Consider the following 21,732-nt stretch of genomic DNA (forward strand, 5'->3'; position numbering starts at 1 on the left):
GAGGATGTTCAGTTTTTTTTACTTTGTAGCAAATTAACAAATGACAGATGAGACACAAAATTTTTGTTTAATAGCTGAACATTCTTGCTTCGTGAAACTTACCTCAAACAAATTAAATTATTTTAATTAATGGCATAATTAATGGCATTAATGGAATCACCTTGAAAACTCAAAGAAATATGCCTTGAAAATAGAAAAGGCACAACAAAACAAATGAAAAACAATTGGTCGGAAACAGGAGTCAATGTTTGTAAGAAATCGGCTGAATGAAATGGGATTTACAAATAGAAAAGCCAAACCAGCACTAACACCTTAAACAGAAGAAAACAAGGTTACAGTGGGCTAAAGAGAAGCAATCATGGAGTGTGGATGATTGGATGAAAGTGATAGTCAGTGATGATGCTGGAACCTTTGTCTGGTGCTGTTCTAATGAAACGTATAAATATGACTGCCTGAAGAAAACAATCAAACTTGCCCACTTATTTATGATATGGGGTTACATGTCAGGTAAAGGACCAGGGATACAAGTGTACATTGGAATTTTGGTCACTTTTTTCATTCCATCGATAGACATAGGTTTGGTGATGATGAAGTCATTTTTCAGGATGATCATGCATCTTGCCACAGAGCAAAGAGTGTTAAAGCTTTTCTCCAGGAAAGGCATATCAACTTAATGACATGGCCAGCAAACAGTCCAGATCTCAATCCGATTGAAAGTTTATGGTGGAAATTAAAAAAAATTCATGTCCATGACAAAGCTCCATCCTGCAAAGCTGATCTGTCAACCGCTATTTGAGAAAGTTGGAACCAGCTTGATGGAGAATATTGTTTTTCATTAGTGAAGTCTCTGCCTCAAAGCCCGAGGAGGAGCAACAAAGTACTAATTGTGTTTTTTGTTGTTGTTGATTCTGTAATTTTTTTCCTCAACACTGAGTGATTCTGTAATTTTTTTTCCACTAATTGATCTGGAAAAAATATGTGATTAATTAAAATAATTGAATTTGTTTGAGATATGTTTCATGAAGCCAGAATGTTCAGCTATTAAATAAAAAATTGTTTTGTATAAAATCTGACTTTATTTGCCACGAAGTAAAAAAAGTGTGGTAATTCCAGAATTTTTGCAGGAGTTGTATTCAAATATTTATAATCAATCACAAAGAATGTGAATCAGGCCCAAGTAGGTTCAGGTTTAGTCAAGAGAGGAAGAAATGCGCTCCCTTATAAGAAACTGTCAGAAGCAGAAACATTTCATAATGTTAAAGAGTTCACGGCTTCCTCTTTGCTTTATGTTGAAACCCAAATTTCCCAAGCTTATTTGTCTTCTGTTTTTCCCCTTCTCTCAACACCTCAGTAACACTTCAGTAAATTCTGCTATTAATACTTTTGGACAAGGCTTTAAAAAAAAAAAAAAAAAAAAAGTTTAAAATGGGACACTCAGAATCTCTGCCAAACCTAGATAGCTGGGTATCATGTCAGAGTTAGTTCTCTACATTGTTAACGTTCATTCACCTTATTGTTAAAACAATCAAAAGATAAGGTTCAGTGTACATAGCTTTATTAAAGTTCTTTCAATTACACTGAAAACAGTGATACCATGGAAACACTGGTTTGTACATTTACCAGGCACTGTTGCTAAGTAACAACACATCAGCAGGGTTTTATATTTAATAAAGTCCACACCAACCAGGGGGTCTATATATATTTCAAAAACAGTGAGTTCAAACTGATAAAAAAAAGGCATTTGATTATGATCTGAACAACTTTTAAATAGTAAAATTTATTAAATTCAGTAATTTAAGTGCATTTCGTTCAAAACCAATTTAATGTTCACAAATCTTTCCATTTAATTATGTTTAATGGACATCTGATATTTTGCCAAACTATATGCCAGTTTTGTTTTGAGATTTAGTAAGACCACAATTTATTCTCTCATGACTGGCTGTTTAGTAAAAAGCTTCCAACTAGACAATGGACTGACACAAATGGAAAAGAACAAACCAACTAATTGTTAAATGATCCATGGATGGAATGTTGGTAAGGATAAGGGATCAAATAATGACCAAAAAACAAACAAACAAACAAAAAAACAAGAGAAACAATGTAGAGCACACATACCACTAACTTTAAAAGTAAACAAAATAATTATCTGGCCTGAGTTCCCAAAAATGTTGACATGTTTAACAAACATGTTTAGCATTAATGGGTATTAATGTCCTAGGCTACGGTGGATGAAATCATTAGTAACTCTATCTGGCTTTTACATGTATTCATCACATGTGCTCAAAGACCCAGTTCTAACAGTCATGATTGTGCAGCACTGCAGTATTTCCAAGTCCTACTTGTGAGCCTGGAGCTGAGGTTACTGGACTAGAATTTTTGTGTATGTTTGTACAGGAAAGTGTGTTTACCTCTTACGTCTAAGCACAGACCATTATCAGTCTTAGCCCACCTCAGAATTCAGGTTAAGGGCTAAAACGTCACAAAGCACTTGGGAAAGTGATCACAAAGGCATGTGTCCTCCCCCAGTGCAATTCTGTCTTAGGCTTGGAGGATTTGGAGCAGCAGAGTAACCCCGCTGTTTAACAGGCTGTCCTACAGGATTTTAACTTCTCCAGCTTCTCTCCTCTGCAGCAGGTTAAGCTCAGTCCTGGAGGACCACGGTCTGAGGACTTCCTTAAATGCAACCACTAAAAACACTCACTCCTATGGAGGAACCGTAGAAGCTTCAAGTGGTATCCAGCAGTTAAATTTAAAGAACATTTATAAACGTAGACCCTCCAAGGCCACAGCTAACCAATGTGTCTTCACTACAATTAAACTCTTGAGCGCACTCTAAGCTAGCTTGCGCTTTCATCCAATTCCATCTTTTATTGCTGTGTGGTAGACTTGGTTTAGCCTTGAGTGGAGCTCAAAAGCTAGGAATCTAGTGGAAAAGCTTATTTTGAATGCAGAGAAGAAAAGCCAAGAAATTGCTTAAAGGATGGATGAGGCCAGTATAAACTAGTGTGAACCAGTTCATACGGTTTTAGGACAGCCTATTAAACGAGCAGGGTTTAACCTCAGCAACCAGCCTGTTTGATGTCACCACCTGACCTCTTGGTCACTTCCATTGTGGTGAAGATCTGGGAAGAGAGATGAGACAGTAATTAAAACAGTGTTTAATCTTAAAGGCCATATCACTAGGAGACAATAAGCCAAAGCTATAGTGTTGAGCTTTATTGTCAGACACACGCACATACCTCAGCACAGGTAGGGTGTATCCCAATGGTGCTGTCTAACTGCTCCTTTGTAACTCCACACTTCATGGCAGCACCAAAGCCCTGAGTCACCTCTCCAGCATTAGGGCCCAGGTAGTGAAAACCAATAACACGATCCTAGACACATGCATACATAACAAAATCAGCACTTCTGCTAGTGCTTTATGGGCTCAAACTCAACCTGAAAAACCTCAGAGATGGTGCAAAAAGATATATTGTCAACATGACCCTATTTGAACTGCACTTGAATCTTTGCATCTTACTTCCTACATCAAACATACATCAACACGTTGACTGAAAATCAACGTATTGATCATCACAACTGATTTCACCATGGGTGTAAGGAGGCAAAATACAGGCTTGTATAAGACCTGACTTTTATGTTCATTTTTGGAATGGCCTGAATTTCAAAGAGGGATGCAGTTTTTAATATTAAAAAATAACAACAAGTATTATAATAATAATAATAATAGTAATAATAATAGCAATAACCTCAGTAATAAGGAGAAAATAAGCAAAACCTCAGTAACTCATTTTCTAAGCTGGTTATAGTTGTGGTTTTTCATGTGAACAGCGCCATGACATATTTAGAAGAAGGCTCTTGATCACGCTCACATGCCATGCTCACTGTGGTGGCAATGACAATGACGTCACTGGCTTCCCACTGAAAACTACTACTGCGTGCACGAAAACATACATCCCTTACCAAAACAGCCACTCAGAATAAAAATGTCTAAGTGAAAAGGAAATGTGGCCACTCACATTGTCCAACTTGTTGCAGATGATCTTGGCATAGCACCTGTTGTTGTCCCTGCTGGGTATGGTGTACTCCAGAGGCCAAAACAGACTATGAAAAATCTACACACCACAGAACATACTCTTAGCCAATTATATACTACATATAGTGAAAGGTTTCCTTAAAAATAGAGGACGAAGGAAATTTAACACACCTCCAGGTTTTCCTCTTCATGAAGCTCTATAGCCTTTTCCTCAGAAAGACCACAACTGCCATACTCCAGAGGTGTGAACACCGTGGTAGGAACATTCACATAGTCACACTGCAAATATAAACACATACATTAGCAAGAGTCCAGCAGTCATCCTACGAGATCATTTGCGTAAAAAAAAAAAAAAAAAAAAACATTTTATAAAATTAGACAAATAGAGTTGGATAATTAATCAAAATTTAAATAAAGTCACAAGTTTGGGTTTTCATATTGAACAAAATCAGCGATGCTAGAAAAAAAATTAAACTAAAATATAACTAATCTGTTCCTAAACTGACGAAATACTTTGATTTGAATACAGAGTAATATATTTGTGATTGACAATAAGGCATGCACAACATTAATTACAAGTATCTTAATGTTCATAACGGTCACTTGTGTGTATGCACCTTCACAGTGGAACCTGCAAATAGCCTGCGAGCCAGGAGTTTTCCAGCCTGAATGGCCACAGGAGTCAGCTCCCACTTGCCCTCCAGGATGTCCCCGATAGCGTAGATGTGTGGAATGTTGGTCTGCTCTCCATCATTTACTGGGATCTTCCCATTCCTTAAGAGATCACAGTCCCCCAGCACACAATGAGTTTCCAAAATAAACACAGCATAGAACAGTCACTGAGCTGGAATTACTCACTAATCACAAGGACATTGCTACACTGCTAATAAACAACAAGACTAGAGAGAGAGAGAGAGAGAGAGAGAGAAAAAAATCTAACTTCAAACCGCTAGTGGAACAGGTATGGGATGATTACTGCATCATGACTTTGAGTACGTGTGTTCGCGCATGAGGTAGTCATAGCTTATAAAAAGTCATATGACAGTCTTATGTCATCATGTGCTACTCTAATCCCCATGCTATGGAGTCACAGTGGGCTCCTTGTTGACAAAAAAGACTGTATACTTGTACGAGTCAAATACCTCCTGCATTATAACTTGGACATCAAAGTGAATCCCATAACTTGTGCAACAATGCGTGTGGATGAGTAATGTTTCAGAAAAAAGGTGCTTCCTCTTTAACCCTGCCCAGTTTAAATAATCCCATTTAGTCAGAACTTTTGTTCAGCTGCCCAGCAGGCTTTGCTCTTGCTCACATACACACCCCCAGTAGTAATACTGCTGAATCACACTGACTGTGCTGCCACTACCAAATGTCTCCACCTGACCCACAAAGAACCAAAAAAAAAAAAAAAAAAAAAACCACAAATCCTTGAATGAAAGGAGGGACCATAAGGACAGAGTATTTATGAGAAGGAAAGTCAGATAACAGAAGGAGGGACATACTTTGGGTTGACCTTCACCCCAACCTTGTCTAGACCTATAGCTCCTGTACAAGCATCACGACCCACAGCTATCAGTACCTAAGACAGAACACAAGACTTGTAAATAACTGTACATTTTCATAAACAGCAAAATGAGTACTAAAGCAAGCTGCAGGATTCACACTCACAGTGTTGTACTCTCCTTCGATGATCTCATCAGTCTCTGTAGACTTAGCAGTCACTTTCAATCTGCCTGGAGAGCCAGCCTCAAGCTGCTCCACCTGACACACACACACACACACAAAAACTTACTTTATTTAAAACAGAAAGGGGCAGAAATCTGCACTCTCATTCATAATCAGCGCATAAGTGCATCATGACAAAACAAGTGCCTTGGTTCATTACACAACCATGACATTCACAATAACACTTTACACCCACCCCCTGTTTTTTCCTTCATACACAAACATACCTTAACAGGGACAAACTTCCTGAGGAATTTGACCCCATGTGTCTCCATGTGTTCCCCTGCACGGTTGGCCATGTCCTGGTCAAAGCCTCTCAGCAGAATGGAGCGTACCATTATGGTGACATCAAGCCCCAGCCCTGCCAGGAATCCTCCGCACTCCAGAGCCACGTACGATGCTCCGATCACTAGCGTCTTACCAGGACAGTAGGACAAGTAGAACAGATCATCACTGCAAGAGAGGTTAGGGCACAAGCAAGTGAGTGAGCAAACAGGCACCCTCAGAATGCACACTACATATAAACCTGCAGTTGTTCATTCATTATTAATAAATCATTAACTAATTACTGATCCTCGGCAAGCTTCCTGCTTGGAAAAAGAATGGTATCGGCTAAACTGGAGCTTAGGCAACATGACATCAAATACTCATTTTATAAAATGACTAGCATGTCAATGAGCAGTCATTACACACTTAATACAGGCCACAAGCTTGAGTGGCCTGCACAGAGCCCTGACCTCAACCAAAATGTACATCTTTGGGATGAATTGAAATGCTGACTGCACACCAGCAGCAACAGCAGCAAGAAACGTGGCAAGCAACATTAGAATTTAGATTTTCATTTCACCCAAAACATTAACACGGTAAAGCAACAAATTCAAAAGATTAGAATTGGGCAAAGGAATTTACTAAGTTATGGTACAGGTTTGTCTGATGGACCCCCCCAATTGGGTTTCAGTCCTGGGTTCTATTAAAATATTAAGATATTCAAGTTATACATTAGCTTGCATATAATTTGCTTTCTAGCATTTCATATATGAACTTACCAGCTGTAGAGTGTGGTATGGGTTAGTAAAGAACTTAATCATTACTAGTGAGAATGCAGGGTTGATATATGTATATGTACGTATACGTATATGTTCATACATAAAATGAATGTATGTGAGCTAAGCCCATTCTCTGACCACCTGCAAGGACTAAAGCTCCCATATCCATTCCACCTAAGGCTAGTGCAGTTTAACTAAGCTCTATGTTGAAATGTTCTGTGTTAAGCTAGGCTCTCATGAGAAAACAGCTTATCTCTGCGTGCGAGATCCTTCCTGTGAATGTCTGCTCTTTAATGACACACTCACCTGGTGATGCAGTATTCTTTGTCTCCAGGGATGCCCAGGTAGCGTGGCCGCTCTCCCGTTGCCAGCACAAACTTAGCTGCAGTGTAGAATGTCTCTTTGCCTCGCTTGTTTGTGGCCTGAAGGGAAAGATCAGAACAATATTTTTCTAGTAAGTGAAATCAGAACGATCAGTCAGAGCAACAGTAACATTTCGAAATATAAAATCTCCCATTATTAGTAAAAATAAAAACTCTGCCTTAGTTCTTAAGCAAAACCTACAATAGGAGCCCATTAGTCAGTTCATCTAGTATAGAAGCACGACAGATTTAGTCTGTGATTTAACACTCACTTTTAGCAGCTATGTTAGAAAGACTTCCAAAAATTTAATCAACAAGACACTAACCTTGATTTTGTGTGGCTCCACAAACTCTGCATACGCATTCATATATTCGACATTCTTGTCACGTAAAGACACTCTGTAGCCCCAGTTCAAAGAGCCGATGTAGTTATTCACGGCAGTCTTCATCGTTTCCCAGTTATGACTTACTGCATGGAAGAAAGGGCCAGATTTATTGATTGCTAAATTAATTAATCACATTTTACTCAAGACAGTAAAATACTTCACCAAGAGTGCTTGAGACAAAATCTACGCCCAAATTGTGAGTCAACAGAATACAGACACCATTACAGCATAAACCACATTTCCGCCAGTTCCTACCATGTCCCTTTAGAGGACATTTCATCACACCTGACGAATTTGGAAACTACAGCTGAACATTTGTTTAGTAAACAGCACAACACAATGGAATGTACTTTATCGACTTTAACAGAATACTACAGATATTATAAAATAATTCATTTTACAGAATTTTAATAAATGTAATCTACATTGTTCACACTCCTAACTCATCTTCAGCAGCAAGTCACAACACTGATATGCAACGGTGATCAGATATGCCCTGAAAAATAATCTATTCCTACTCCCTCCCCCTCTGAGAAAACCACAGCACCACAGGTCCAACAGCAGTTCTCACCTGCCTCACTGAACTCCCAGCCAAATTTGCGGGCATCCTCCAAAGCAGTGCGCAGCAGGGCGGTCTGATGCATCAGCTTCTTAGGAATACATCCCACGTTCACACATGTACCACCCAGACCTAGACACATTAGTCAGGCACTGTTATGCTTAGAAACAAGCAGGCAAAAGAAGTGAACTCAGCTATGTTTAGAATTTTCTCCATCATAATGTACAATATCCAGCACTACTTACCCCAAGATGTGCCCAAAGGTGTGGGTACAACATAATCTAGAACCATGACCCTCTTCCCTAAAGCAGCTGCTTCCTGTAGAACACAACATGAGGAGTACATATAATACATGTCATTTAGGGAACATTAAAGAAAAAAAAGACAGACTCCAAATTACAAGGTGAAATTCGCACATAAAATGTAACGGTGTAAATCAGTAGGGCGCATATGATGAGACAATGCAGTGTCAGCAGTCACCTTTGAGCAGGCCAGACCTCCAGAGCCACCTCCTATCACAATAAGGTCATAGTCGTACGCCGTGCTCTCCGCTCCCAGCAGCTGCTGTAGGTGGCCATCTTTATATGCCTGTTACCATGATACCGAGAAATAATTATCATAGGCACAAAAAACAGTGATAAGAGGTAGTCATAATAAGAGTACTCATGTATCATTCATTTCAATTACAAAGGTCTTTTGTTCCCTATTACTTTAAAGCTTCATTTTGAAAGGGCACATATCTGCACTGTTGGCTGATTAAGCTGTTGGACCCAAGACCAAGATAAAAGCAGCAGAGGGAATGCCTTTAAAAAATAATAATAATAATGGGGGGTAACTGTCTAGTCAGATTTGTAGATATTAATGTGCTGGCTACACAGAATAGAAATGATTGCTCCTGTGTACTGCTGCCCAAGTCCAACTAAATGCACTGAGGCTATTTTACAATCTAATCTTTTTATCTTGAATTCTTTTAAAATCAAGTTAATCAACCTTCAACCCAGATTTCCAGTGAATACAAAAAAAAGATTGTTACTGAACTTGGTTTTCTTTTCAGTGAACAGTGACAAACAGGGCTGAACAACTTAACTAACTGATGCACATTCACACTTTATGAACAAGAAGGTTGAGGTTTGGCTCTCTGTTGGGAAGCAATAAATTATTTATTTTGCACAACTTGCGAGTTCATTACGAACTTTGGAAAGTTTCAAAAGTAATGTCAAAGCTTCAAAAAGAGGTTGATTGTTAGATCAACAGAAAATACTGTAGCCGGGAAAATTAATGGATGAAAAATTATCCATAGTTCAGGGACTCCAATTTTTGCTTGAACCATCAAACAATATGAACCATCATGGCTTCTGTAACAGATTCTATATTGGGGCTTGCTGTGGCCAATCATGCACATGCATTTTGCATTTTGAGAAAGGAGAGATTTTTTTCACAGACCTTCACAGATTTTTAAATTAATTAATTAATTAATTTATTTTTTACATTTCATTTACTCTCCCTGGTCTGATTAGTGAAGTGTTGAAATGGCTTGTTAAAAAAGTAAACAAATGTTTTAAAAAAAAAACAAAAAAAACAAAACAGATGTCTCATCTGTTCAGAGTCAGTTGTCCTATTCAAAGGTGGCAACGTGAAGCACCACTGCAAAACAAAACCACTTCAAACTCTTAATTATAGCATAAACTAATCACCTGTTAAGCATTAAAAATTCTGTCATGTTAGTTGCTTATTTAGACTTCTGTAAGTGAAGAATTGTATGTAGCCAAAACACTAAAAATTTGAGTACAGATACAATTAAACTGTGACTTGTTTTTAATAAAAAGCAACAGAAAACAAACATTTTCTTTCTCTCTTTTGTGTTACATCCTGCAGAACCTGCACAAAATAACAACCATTCCAGCACTCCGGGGTTAGTGTTCATATTTGGTAGGACCTATTACCTGCATGGTCTTGTCGCAGCCTCCTATATGTGTCTTGTTGACAAAGACATTGGGGACGGTTTTCTGTCCAGTCATCACCATCAGCACATCCTGGTAGATGGATCCATTCTCTGAAAAACATGGCAGACATGCAGTGTGATACAGCTGCTCATGTTTCATGAGGAACACTGCTACTGTGGCATGCCAAGTCTGGGTAAGCCTTCCAGTGATCTCCTGTTCTTTCTTCCCTTTATCTTCCCTTGATGTTTGATAAAAATCTGTCATATATATGACATCTCCTATTTGCACCCTTCAGGAAGGATGAGATTAGGACAGAAAAGAAAAAGAAAAAGAAAAGAAAAGAAAAAAACAAAAACAAACAAACAAACAAAAAAAACACTGCTAAACAATAAGCTGACAGGTCAGTAAGCTACATGTTTATGCACGTGAAGAGCCTTGGGTGTAACATATTATTGCATGCTTAATTTAGTTGTTAAACCAGCATGTCAAGTGTGTGAAATAAGAACAATCACAAAGAACATCACCAGTGTGATATTAAGCTACTAAATTATTTCCAGTTAAATAAAAAAATAATCACACACGCACACATTACATATATATAGTGCATGAGGCAAACTTATTTCAAAGAAACTACCTTGCATGAGTGATTTGCACTGCAGCACTTGCGTTTTTGTGGGGATATAAAACAAAAGCAAGGATGAATAAGAGATGCAAGAAAGGAAAACAGGACACAGATATAGAGAGACACAGAGTAGTAAGCAGGGGAGAAAGAGTAATAAATGATTTGAGAGTTTAAAGGCTCAAGGAGAGACAGGAACAGATAAGAAGCACTGCCAGGCAGAGCGGTGCTGAATGACTCAGCAAGTTTTGCAAGCTGGCTGTAGTAGCTATACTCAGATCTGACACTCCATTATACAGTGTTGATCATTGCTACACTCACACTGGAATTAAAAATCATTCCAGTACATTTATATAAAAACTGCTGTCAGGTTTGTGGACTATTGAGCACCAACTACACAAAGCATATTTAATGCCTGCTGCCTTACATTTTCGTACAAACGTGAGCATGTGCTGTTGCATAAGAGGAACACATTCCTGTGTCGCAGTGTACGTGTTTCAAAATAACATGTACAAAATACTGCCATCCTGCTCTCAAGTCAGCAGAAGGAGAAAAAGCGAGAAATCAATTAGAAAAAGCAGCCAAACAAACTTGACACAATAATTACATTAATTACCGAAATGGAAGTAGAGAGCAGCCTAAATCACATTAGACCAAAGCCAAACAACGTTAGGAAGAGTAAACAGCACAAGCCTGCTTCCTGTGATGGCCTCATACACTGAAATAAGACCACCATACTTAGCAATCTTATTTACTGCACAGTAATGCCTAGAGGAGGCCATGCACCAAAAATAAGTGACAGTCACAGAGGAAACCAAGAGGCCAAGTGTAACTCTGAAGAAGATGCAGATATCCACATACTGTATGGGAAATGCTGTTCAGAGGACAACCATAGCCCAGACACTCTACTAAGCTGGGCTTTGTGGAAGATTAGAGAGGTGCCATATGAAATCACATGTCTGAGGTTCTCTGGTCTGATTAGACCAAAACTGAACTTTTTCAAAAATGAGTGGTGGTGGTGCTAGAACCACACTGTGGGAATGCTTTTCTTTAGCAGGGTCTAGGAAACAGGTCAGAGTTGCAGGCAGAATACTAGGCAAGCCTAGAAGAAAACCTCTCCCACTTGAGACCTGGGTGGAGATTCACGTTCCAACAAGGAGAACAACCCTTAATCATACTACCAAAGCTACACTGAAGTGGTTCACAACCTCAGTGTATTAGAATGGCCCTGTCCAAGCCCAGACATCAATCTGGCTGAGAATCTTTAGCAAGACTTTAAAACTACTGTTCATCCATGTTCATCCAATCTGACAGAGACTGGATAATTTTGCCAAGAAGAACATTTTGCCAAGTTGGACACAACTGTCAGCATTCAGATGTGTAAAGCTGAGAAACATATCCCAGAAGACTTGCAGCTACAATGGAAGCCAAAGGTGGTTCTTCAAGTATTAACTGAGGGATGGTGAATTCTTATGCAACCACCAAGTGTCTACTTTTTGTTTAACTAACCACTGAGTCAAAAAAAATTGTGCAAACTGGAGATATTGTGCAAATAAAATGGTTAAACAAAAGTATGAAATATCCCTGTTTTATTACTTAACAGAGCCATCAGTAATTGTTTGTAAAGTCTGACCAGTTTTTCCTCCTGGAAGTGGTGAAATATGACATCTTTCATATTTACCATAGAAGGTATACTACTGTACACCCAACAGACATTCACAAACTGAAACTTTATCGTTAGTAAGTTCGTCAAACACATTTGCTCCTCTACCCATATTCCACAAAAATAGGAGAATCTTACCTCCTGCATTATAGCTGGTAATGCCGTTCTTACTACACATACCATATTTTATCTCTAGACACCTCTTCAACATTCGGCAACACACCGACATGTCGACATGAAAGCTGTATTTATTTTAAATGTAGTACTGTCTAGGCATGATGCTTGCTAGGCATTTCACAGATGTAGCAGCATGAGATTCACGATGATTAGGATAAAACCACAACATGATCTCTCCAACTCTGACTGTGGAACAGAATTGAGTTCTGTCTGACTATACTATACAACATGCCTTGTCATTTCTGTCAATGATTGATTAATTAAGTTCCACCTCAGTGCAAACAGTCATAAAGAAAATGACAAGTCAGGCAAAGGTGGTCTCTCCCACCACATACCTGCATCTACCTGGTTCAGAAAAGATAATCAGTCATACATGCAATCTAATTAATCTGCCTAGTAAAATGATATCATGTCTTAGCCAATGTGTGTGGCACAGCAGGCCTCTGGATTTGTAATTGTAAATGAAAACTTTTATTTTGCAAAAATCAATAAAGGTGTGAATATTTTTTTCTTTTCCTAGTGGTAAAATGTACTTTCTAGTTGTTGAATGCACAGCAATTAAGCATTTAATTAATTAATTAATTAATTAATGTAAATAAAAAAAAAATAATAATAAAAATAAAAAAACTAATAGTCCAAACATGAAATCTACTTGTCTTGGGTGCCTGGGCTACTGCTTTGCCCACCCCTACTTAAAATACATGTCTGTAATAGCCCTACTTAAAATACATGTCTGTAAGAAATAAAACCCGTCAGCTCTGCGTAAGTCGTGTTCTCAGACAATGTAATATGCCCGTCTTATCTTTTCCATTTGCTTTTATTATCTGGTGTTTGTCACAAGTAATTTGCTTGCAAGAGTGTTTGTAGTCTAATAAATGTTGCAATACATATATGAGCAAGGCAACTGTGACAATGTAAAGTCAGGCTTACCAATCAGATCCAGTTCTATGGCTTCGCATGTCACATTCAACTCTTTAAAGAGCTCCTTCACCTGAAAAACCAAAAGGAGACAGTTAACCACCATCAGCATCAGCCAAGGGTTTACACATGTCATTAACCTAACTCAGGTATGGCCATAATCAGTCAAAGGAATGGACAAGTGCTAAACAAGCTGTACGAGTTGTTGTAGTCTGAAAGCATTGTGAGGTCTTAAGATATACCGTGATATTATGGAATTGTGCTAAATAAATAAATAAATAATCCAATAAATACATACTCTGCATTTGGAAGGGGGCCATCTAGAAGTACAGGGTTTTTATTAACACAAAGTCAGGAAGAATAAACATTTATGTTACATTTATTTATGGTATTTGGCAGATGCTCTTATCCAGAATGACTTACATTTATCTCATTTATACAACTGAACAATCGAGGGTTAAGGGCCTTGCTCCAGAGCCCAACAGTGGCAGCTTGGGATTTGAACTTACAACCTTCTGATCAGAAGTCCAACATCTTAACCACTGAGCTACCACTACCACTACCACAGGTGTTACAGGTCTTTAACTTGTAAAAACAATATGACCTCAAACAATGGCTAGCCATCTACCATGTTATGAAATATTAATATTTGCACACGACAGGTAAGCACAACTTTCCAGCTTAAACTAGTCTAGTTTCTGTTTAGATGGGTTTTCCAGCAAGCCTTCAGATCTGCCATCTCACGACCACAGCAGCATTTCCACATGAAATGAAATCAAATCATCCAAACGTGTTTAGACACGAACTGAAATGAAGACAGGCACTGGGGTGGATCAGAGAGGCTTTACAGGCAGACTGCGACCACCACAACCACAACCACACCTGGAGCACAGCATACACACAGCTTATACTGCTGAAACACAGGCGGCATGCCCTTTAACACAGCTATCTAGGCTTTACTGCTGCAGTAGTAGTAAGTGGCAGACATGTCAGTGTCAGCTGCAGCTCCAGCACTAAAGTTCAGCTCCTGTTTAATACACTACCTGCTGAGAAATCGCATTTCCGGGAACAGTCTTACTTTACACCATGAACACTGTCTGACCTGCGACACATTACAGGGCTGCTACAGCCTTTTACCTAACCGAACTACTCTTTTCACCGTTCAGTAAGCTAATAACAGATTAATAACAGGTACAAAATGGGTAAGCTAGCGATTTTATTACCTAGCTAGCTAGCTAATACGCCTTAGAGGTGAACTCTAACTTTCAGACTTACGCGGCGCCATTTCTTGTAAGCTATTTACAGTAAGTTAGCCTGGTCAAGCTAGCGGCAGGAGCACCTATCACACAGCTAGCGAACATGCACTCACCTTTTTACAGTAGGGACAGTAGCTTTTGCTGAAAATCACAACAGGATTGGTGTCGATGAGCTCCTGTATCCGAGCTTTAATTGGATCGTTCTCGGTCTCTACCGGCGGCATGATTAGACCGGAAAATGCCGCGCGCGTTACTGCGGATCAGAGGGAGCTAAATTACTAGCCGGGAAGATGAATAGCGAAGTTCTTACCGAACTCTTCCCACTCAGACTGGAGCAACACTGCGTCCTGACACTGTGCTAAAACAAGTTCAAATCAACAAAAGACAACTAAGGAAAACCAAAACGAACAAACGACAGACGTATACGCTTTATTTCCCGCATATCTCTTCACGGGTCATCTGTCTGGCTCTGCTCGCCTCGAGCTCGCCGGTATTTATGAACCCGCGAAAGCACGAGTCGTGCCAAAACTCCACTGCCGAATCAAGCGGGAAGATGACGTCATCGCGACTGCCTGATCGCATTTGTAACCGTACATGACTCATAACATATATTTCTAAACATATAGTAGGAAATTATTGATCGGGTTTCATATAGAACATTTTCATTTTGATTATTGAAACGAAGCAAAATTAAATCGAATGGAAAAAAAAGAACCGAAAAAGGCCCAACAGGCAATGTCTGAAGACAACTAAATATTTTTTATGGCGCAACGCTGCCACCTTGTGGTAGAAAAATGCTTTCGCAAAATGAGCAAAGAGCAATGAGCTATTATATCCCTTTCAATGCAGCTTTATATACATTCACTGAGCACTTTATTAGGAACATAAAGTTTATAATGTGAAACAAAATCAGGGCTGGAAAATACTTGAGTAATTGTACTTCATTTCTATAAAGTTATATACAGTATATACACTGCCTGGCCAAAAAAAAGTCGCACAATCTAATATTTTGTTGCACTGCATTTAGCTTTGATCACGGCACACATTGTTTCAACAACCTTATGCAACTTCACAACATTTATTTCCATCCAGAGTTGCATTAATTTTTGGCTGAGCTCTTGTATTGAGGACAGGAGAGTCTAACCACTCCGTAAAGTCTTCTCCAGCACATCCCAAAGACTTTCAATGGGGTTGAGGTCAGTACTCTGTGGTGGCCAATTCATGTGTGAAAATGCTCATGCTCCCTGAACGACTCTTTCACAAGTTAAGCCTGATGAATCTTAGCATTTTCATCCTGCAATATGCCTGTGCCATCAGGGAAGAAAAAGTCCATTGACAGGATAACCTGGTCATTCAGTACATTCAGGTGCTCAGCTGACTTCATTTTATTGCCACACGATGAGGCTGAGCCTAGAACTGACCAGCTGATGCAACCCCAGATCATAACACTGCCTCCAGAGGCTTGGACAGTAGGCACTATGCATGACAGGTGAATCACTTCATGCATTTCCCTTCTTACCCTGACACGCCCATTGCTTTGGAATAGGGTAAATCTGATTTTATCAGACCACATGACCTTTTTCCATCGCTCCACAGTCCAGTCTTTATGCTCCCTAGCAAATTGAAGTCATTTTTTCCAATTAGCCTCACTAACAAATGGCTTTCTTGTGGCCACACAGCTGTTTAGTCCCAATCCTGTAAGTTCTCATCACATTGTGTGTGTGGAAATGCTCTTACTTTGACTATTAAACATAGCCGTGAGTTCTCCTGTCGATTTTTTGACGATGTGACATCACCAAGCGTTTTAAAGACCTCCGATCACGATCATTCAAGATTGTTTTCCGACTACATTTCTGCTGTAAAGTTGACGGTTCACCACTATCCTTCCAGGCTTTAATAACACACTGGACATTTCAGAACCCAGTTCCAGTGATTTCAGCAATCTCCTTAGTTGTTTTCTTTGCTTGATGCAGGCCAACAATTTTCCCCTTCAGTAACATCTTTTCCACGACCATGGGATACGTAATCTGCCATGGATGTTTAAGAAATGAGAAGCTACACACTGCATCAGTTAAGGTTAAAAGAACTGTTACTAGCTGAAACATATTAATCACTGCAGTAGTGATCTTTAGTATTTGCTTATTTAAACCCATACGGCGACCTTTTTTTTGGCCAGGCAGTGTGTGTATGTATATATATATATATATATATATATATATATATATATATATATATATATATATATGTATGTATCAGCACTTTATTAGGAACAACTACTCATTCATGCAATCGTCTAATCATCCAATCATGTGGCATAAAATCATGCAGATGTGGGTCAGCCGCTTCACGTAATGTTCACATCAACCATCAGAATGGGGAAAAAAGTGATCTCAGTGATTTTGACCGTGGCATGGATGTCGGTGCCAGATGGGCTGGTTTGTGTATTTCTATAACTGCTGAACTCCTGGGATTTTCACACACAATCATCTCTAGAGTTTATTCAGGATGGTGCAATAAAGAAAAACATCCAGTGAGTGGCAGTTCCGTTGACGGAAACACCTTGTCGATGAGAGAGATCAACAGAGAATGGCCAGACTGGATCAAGCTGACAGCAAGGCTACAGTAACTCAGATAACAGCTCTGTACAATTGTGGTGAGCAGAAAAGCATCTCGGAAGGAACAACACGTTAAACCTTGAGGCAGATGGGCTACAACAGCAGAAGACCACGTCAGGTTCCTCTTCTGTCAGCCAAGAACAGAAAGCTGAGGCTACAGTGGGCACAGACTCACCAAAACTGTACAGTTGAAGACTGGAAAAACGTAGCCTGGTCTGATGAATCTCCAATTCTGCTGAGGCACATAGATGATAGGGCCAGAATTTGGCACCAACAGCATGAATCCATGGACCCAACCTGCATTTTGTTAACAGTCCTGGCTGGTGGAGGTGGTGTAATGGTGTGGGGAATGTTTTCTTGGCACACTCTGGGCCCGTTAATACCACTCATCACTTGAATGCCACAGCCTATTTGAGTATTGTTGCTGACCATGTGCATCCCTTCATGGCCACAGTTTACCCGTCTTCTAATGGCTACTTCCAGCATGATAATGCACCATGTCACAAAGCAAAAGTCGTCTCAAACTGGTTTCATGAACATGACAATGAGTTCACTGTTCTTCAGTGGCCTTCCCAGTCACTGGATCTGAATCCAACAGAACACCTTTGGGATGTAGTAGAACGGGAGATTTGCGGCATCAAAGTGCACCTGAAAAATCTGCAGGAACTGTGCGATGCAGTCATGTCAACATGGACCAGAATCTCAAAGAAATGTTTCCAACATCTTGTGGAAACCATGCTGTGAAGAATTGATGCTGTTTTGGAAAGCCCGACCCAGTATTACTATATATATATATATATATAGTAGGCATCTTTGCTTCGTTAAATTCGTTAAATCATTCATTCTTCCTCACCTAAAACAAGCCCATCTTGGTTAAAAATAGAGTGGAATATTAATCACTGTAGCTATTTTTGAACAGTACCCCCTTAGCTACAATATGAAATAAAGCATCAGTGAGTGGGAGGGAAGTGTTCTAATTAAACGGCATGAAGAAGCAGTCAGTGAGGGGTGTTTGTTTGTAAACTCCCCTCTGCTGACTTGGAGCTCTGCTGGGTGGAACTGTGGATGCTTATGTGCATTCTGACAGTAATGATCACACTATAAGCTTGCATCAGACAGCACAGTTTATTCCCCTGTACACTGTAATAGGTGAACAGATGTACCAGGATACATCCAGGGTTGCCAGGTTTGTGGGCCAAAATGAACCCAAATTACATTCCAAACTATCCCAAAAACAATCCCATGGTAATTAAAATTAGTCCATTTCCACACTCAAAATAAAGACCAACCCATTCCCTTCCCGCCTGCTCCAGGAGGAATTATGACTGATCCTGCCCACTCTTTCAGATTTTTTTTTCCAATCCCAATCACTCCCACAGACACTCTTGACCAATCCCACACACTCCCTCAGACTCTCTTAACCAATCCTGCCTGCTCCTACAGACTTTCTTGACCAGACCCACAGGCCCCTGCAGAAATTTTGACCAATCCCACATGCTCAAACAGAAAGTTTAATCAATCCCACACACTCCCACAGCCACTCTTGACTAATCCCACCTGCTCCTGCAGTTGCTGTATTATGTTATAATACAATATTTTCTAACAAATGTTGGTTAAATTGTTGGTTCTATTTTCCAAAATATAAACAAATTAGTAAATTTTTGTCCCATGTTATCTTTTTATCTGACTACCCACATGAAAGTAAAAATAGCCTACTCCAATGACCTTTTTTTGTCTAATTTCACTGACAAATATATTGTAATATTCACAAAGTAACATCTGGCATGTCAAACACTGATTTAGTCCTAATGCATGCAAATTGTCTAACCTCCCACCCAGAGATAAAATCAACCAGCGACAAGAAGTCCAAAGTAGCCTAATTCCTCCAGCAAACCATGAACAGAGCTGCAAGAAATCCAATCAGTTTAGTTACAAGTACAGCAATAATCTGATAACAGGAAAACACAGTCAAGATGAGTGACTCAGTCAGATTTCTTTCAGTAAAGTATGCCAAATAAAAATAATAACTCAAATAAAAGCCATTTTCCAATTAACCACCTTCATCAACGTTTCCACACATGCACAGATGCAGAAAACTGAAAGATATCTGATTAATAGCATACAAGAATAACCCAATTCATGAAGAAATCCAATTACAGCCTTAACCTGACATCAGAGTATGTTGTTCACATGACCACTTGAATAATCTAATAACTGCCAATATTTGATTATGATCAAATTATTAGTGTGTATGTAAACACACTAAATGTGACCATCTAACACTGCTTGATGGTATTTTTAGCCCTTTGCATTCTCTCCCATTGTCAGTGGTCTGACTGTAGCCAGGAGTCCCACTATACATCAAACCATGAGCTATGTGAAATGAGTTTCATTACTAAAACTAATATTACTACCACAACTATCTAATTGCCAATGTTGCAAAGCATCATTTGCTTATGACTAAAATGAAGCCATTAAGACTCTATTTTGGGATTTTCCTTATTCATAGTGCAGTAAGGGATATGATATCCCTAAAATGTGGCTGTATGGATATGCTTATAGTATGCTTGGTAAAACACAGAGCACTTTATAGTGTTTATCATATTTTTTCACCAACAGTATTCCACTGCAGTTGTACTATTTTTAGTGCAGTTTACAGCAGAGCTTGAGCTAGTCACTGGAGTTTGGTCCAATTTCTTTTACCGAATTGAGTATTGATACCATGACCAATACTGGCCTGAAATGCATTAACATATTTTTAGATGTTGACTGACAAATGTCATAGATAATGCATATGAACACAGGACACAAATTGTCTTAAAGCACGCCTCTATCGAATCTGTGACTTTTTGCGTAACTTGCTTGTTGAGTTGGATTGGTTACTAAGAGTATATATATATATATATATATATATATATATATATATATATTGGATCAGTATTGGCTGATACACATGGCTTTGTTTGCATAAAAGCATAAGCAATACTTAAGGACGGGGTTCTCAATATTTTTGCAGCCAGGGCCCCATTCCAGAGTAAAATAATTTCCAAGGACCCCCTTATTATCATGGCACAGGTTTAATTTTGAGAACAACAGGGCAAATACAGTATGTACCATCATATTTGACCCATTATAGCTTTTTATTCCCAAACTTTCTATTCACCAGATATAGATTTGAAACACTTATTATTAACATCACTTCAAAACACTTATTAATAACATCACTTCCTACTTTTGATTTAAAATTAAAGTTGGATTAAATTCAATAATATTTAAGCTTGCTTTTAGTTATTGAGTGACTATTCAAGTGACAGGTAAAATAGGCGTACAACTATAATAAGTAAATAATAACCATATCGGCATTGGGACTACTTGATGGTAATCTCCAGCACTATAATATCATATTTGAAAATACCAGTACAGTCAGTGACCCCCTGGTTACACATCAGTATACTTTGAAAGCCATAGCTGTAGGATCACTGGATATTAGCAGCACACTGGCACGAAAATGCGCCATCCAAATGGATTTTCTATCTCATTAGAACCCAGAGCTATTGAACGGAAGTTCCTGTTTACTGCTAAATCCACTGTTTGTTTGCAGTTAATCATATTTACACAGAAGGGAACCTATAAGGCCTGCTAGGACATTTCTGGGAACCAAGAAACTGCATGTCTATCCTTATCCACATCACTGTAGCTAATGGTAGCTAATTAGCTAAATATTTTTCAGCTATATTTACGAATTGTTTGCTAATATGAGGTGCTCTGGTTAGGTTATGTTGTTACTGACTTGACTGCAGGGAGAAATGTCAACTTTAATGTTATTATCTCAGTGTCTAGAGTGTGTGTTTGCCAGACTGACTGGTTTAACTCACTCCCAGGAAGCTCTGTGAGCATAAAGAACTCAGGCAGCATCATGGTCTGTGGAACAGGAAGTTGTCAGAAATGTCTGACTTTCAGACAACCACCTGTATTTATAGAGGTCTAAGCCAGGCTAAAGCAGGCTGCATAACTGTTGGGACGCTAAACATCTGTCATAGGTAATGTGTCTCCAACTGTCTCCTAAGATGTATAACATTTCTGACTGACTATCATGATAACTGAAAGACAGCTACTGATATGATAGGTAATGTAAAATATCTCTGACAGCTATTCAACAACAAATAACAAGTGGAGGAGCTAAAGACTTTTTAAAGCAGTGGACAAGCTTGGAAACTTATTTTCCAAGCTCTAACATCTCTAACTTTATGCTAATTTTTAATATTTTTTAATGTATTTAATATTACAGAGTGTGAATAAATACGGCAGAATATATATCCAGCCAACCAGTTGTGTAATAATTCATTCATTCATCTTCAGTAACTGCTTTTTCCTGATCAGGGTTACAGTGAAATAATAATAATAATAATAATAACTTTATTTGT

General features: G+C 38.9%; 1 protein-coding gene across 1 annotated transcript; it reads right to left on the reverse strand.

Moving 5' to 3' along the window:
- Positions 1–1,533: 1,533 nt before the first annotated feature.
- txnrd3 (thioredoxin reductase 3) lies at positions 1,534–15,219 on the reverse strand. Its single transcript, XM_026918449.3, has 16 exons — positions 14,807–15,219; positions 13,450–13,510; positions 10,061–10,170; positions 8,598–8,705; positions 8,363–8,435; positions 8,130–8,249; positions 7,499–7,641; positions 7,117–7,232; positions 5,992–6,217; positions 5,708–5,800; positions 5,542–5,618; positions 4,654–4,810; positions 4,208–4,315; positions 4,020–4,115; positions 3,240–3,374; positions 1,534–3,122 (listed from the first exon to the last, which is right to left on the reverse strand). The coding sequence occupies exons 1-16, from the start codon at positions 14,915–14,917 to the stop codon at positions 3,060–3,062; spliced, it is 1,797 nt and encodes a 598-aa protein (XP_026774250.1). The 5' UTR covers positions 14,918–15,219; the 3' UTR covers positions 1,534–3,059.
- Positions 15,220–21,732: the final 6,513 nt, after the last annotated feature.

Source organism: Pangasianodon hypophthalmus, chromosome 2 (assembly GCF_027358585.1).
Source record: "Pangasianodon hypophthalmus isolate fPanHyp1 chromosome 2, fPanHyp1.pri, whole genome shotgun sequence".
NCBI classification, from domain to species: Eukaryota; Metazoa; Chordata; class Actinopteri; order Siluriformes; family Pangasiidae; genus Pangasianodon; species Pangasianodon hypophthalmus.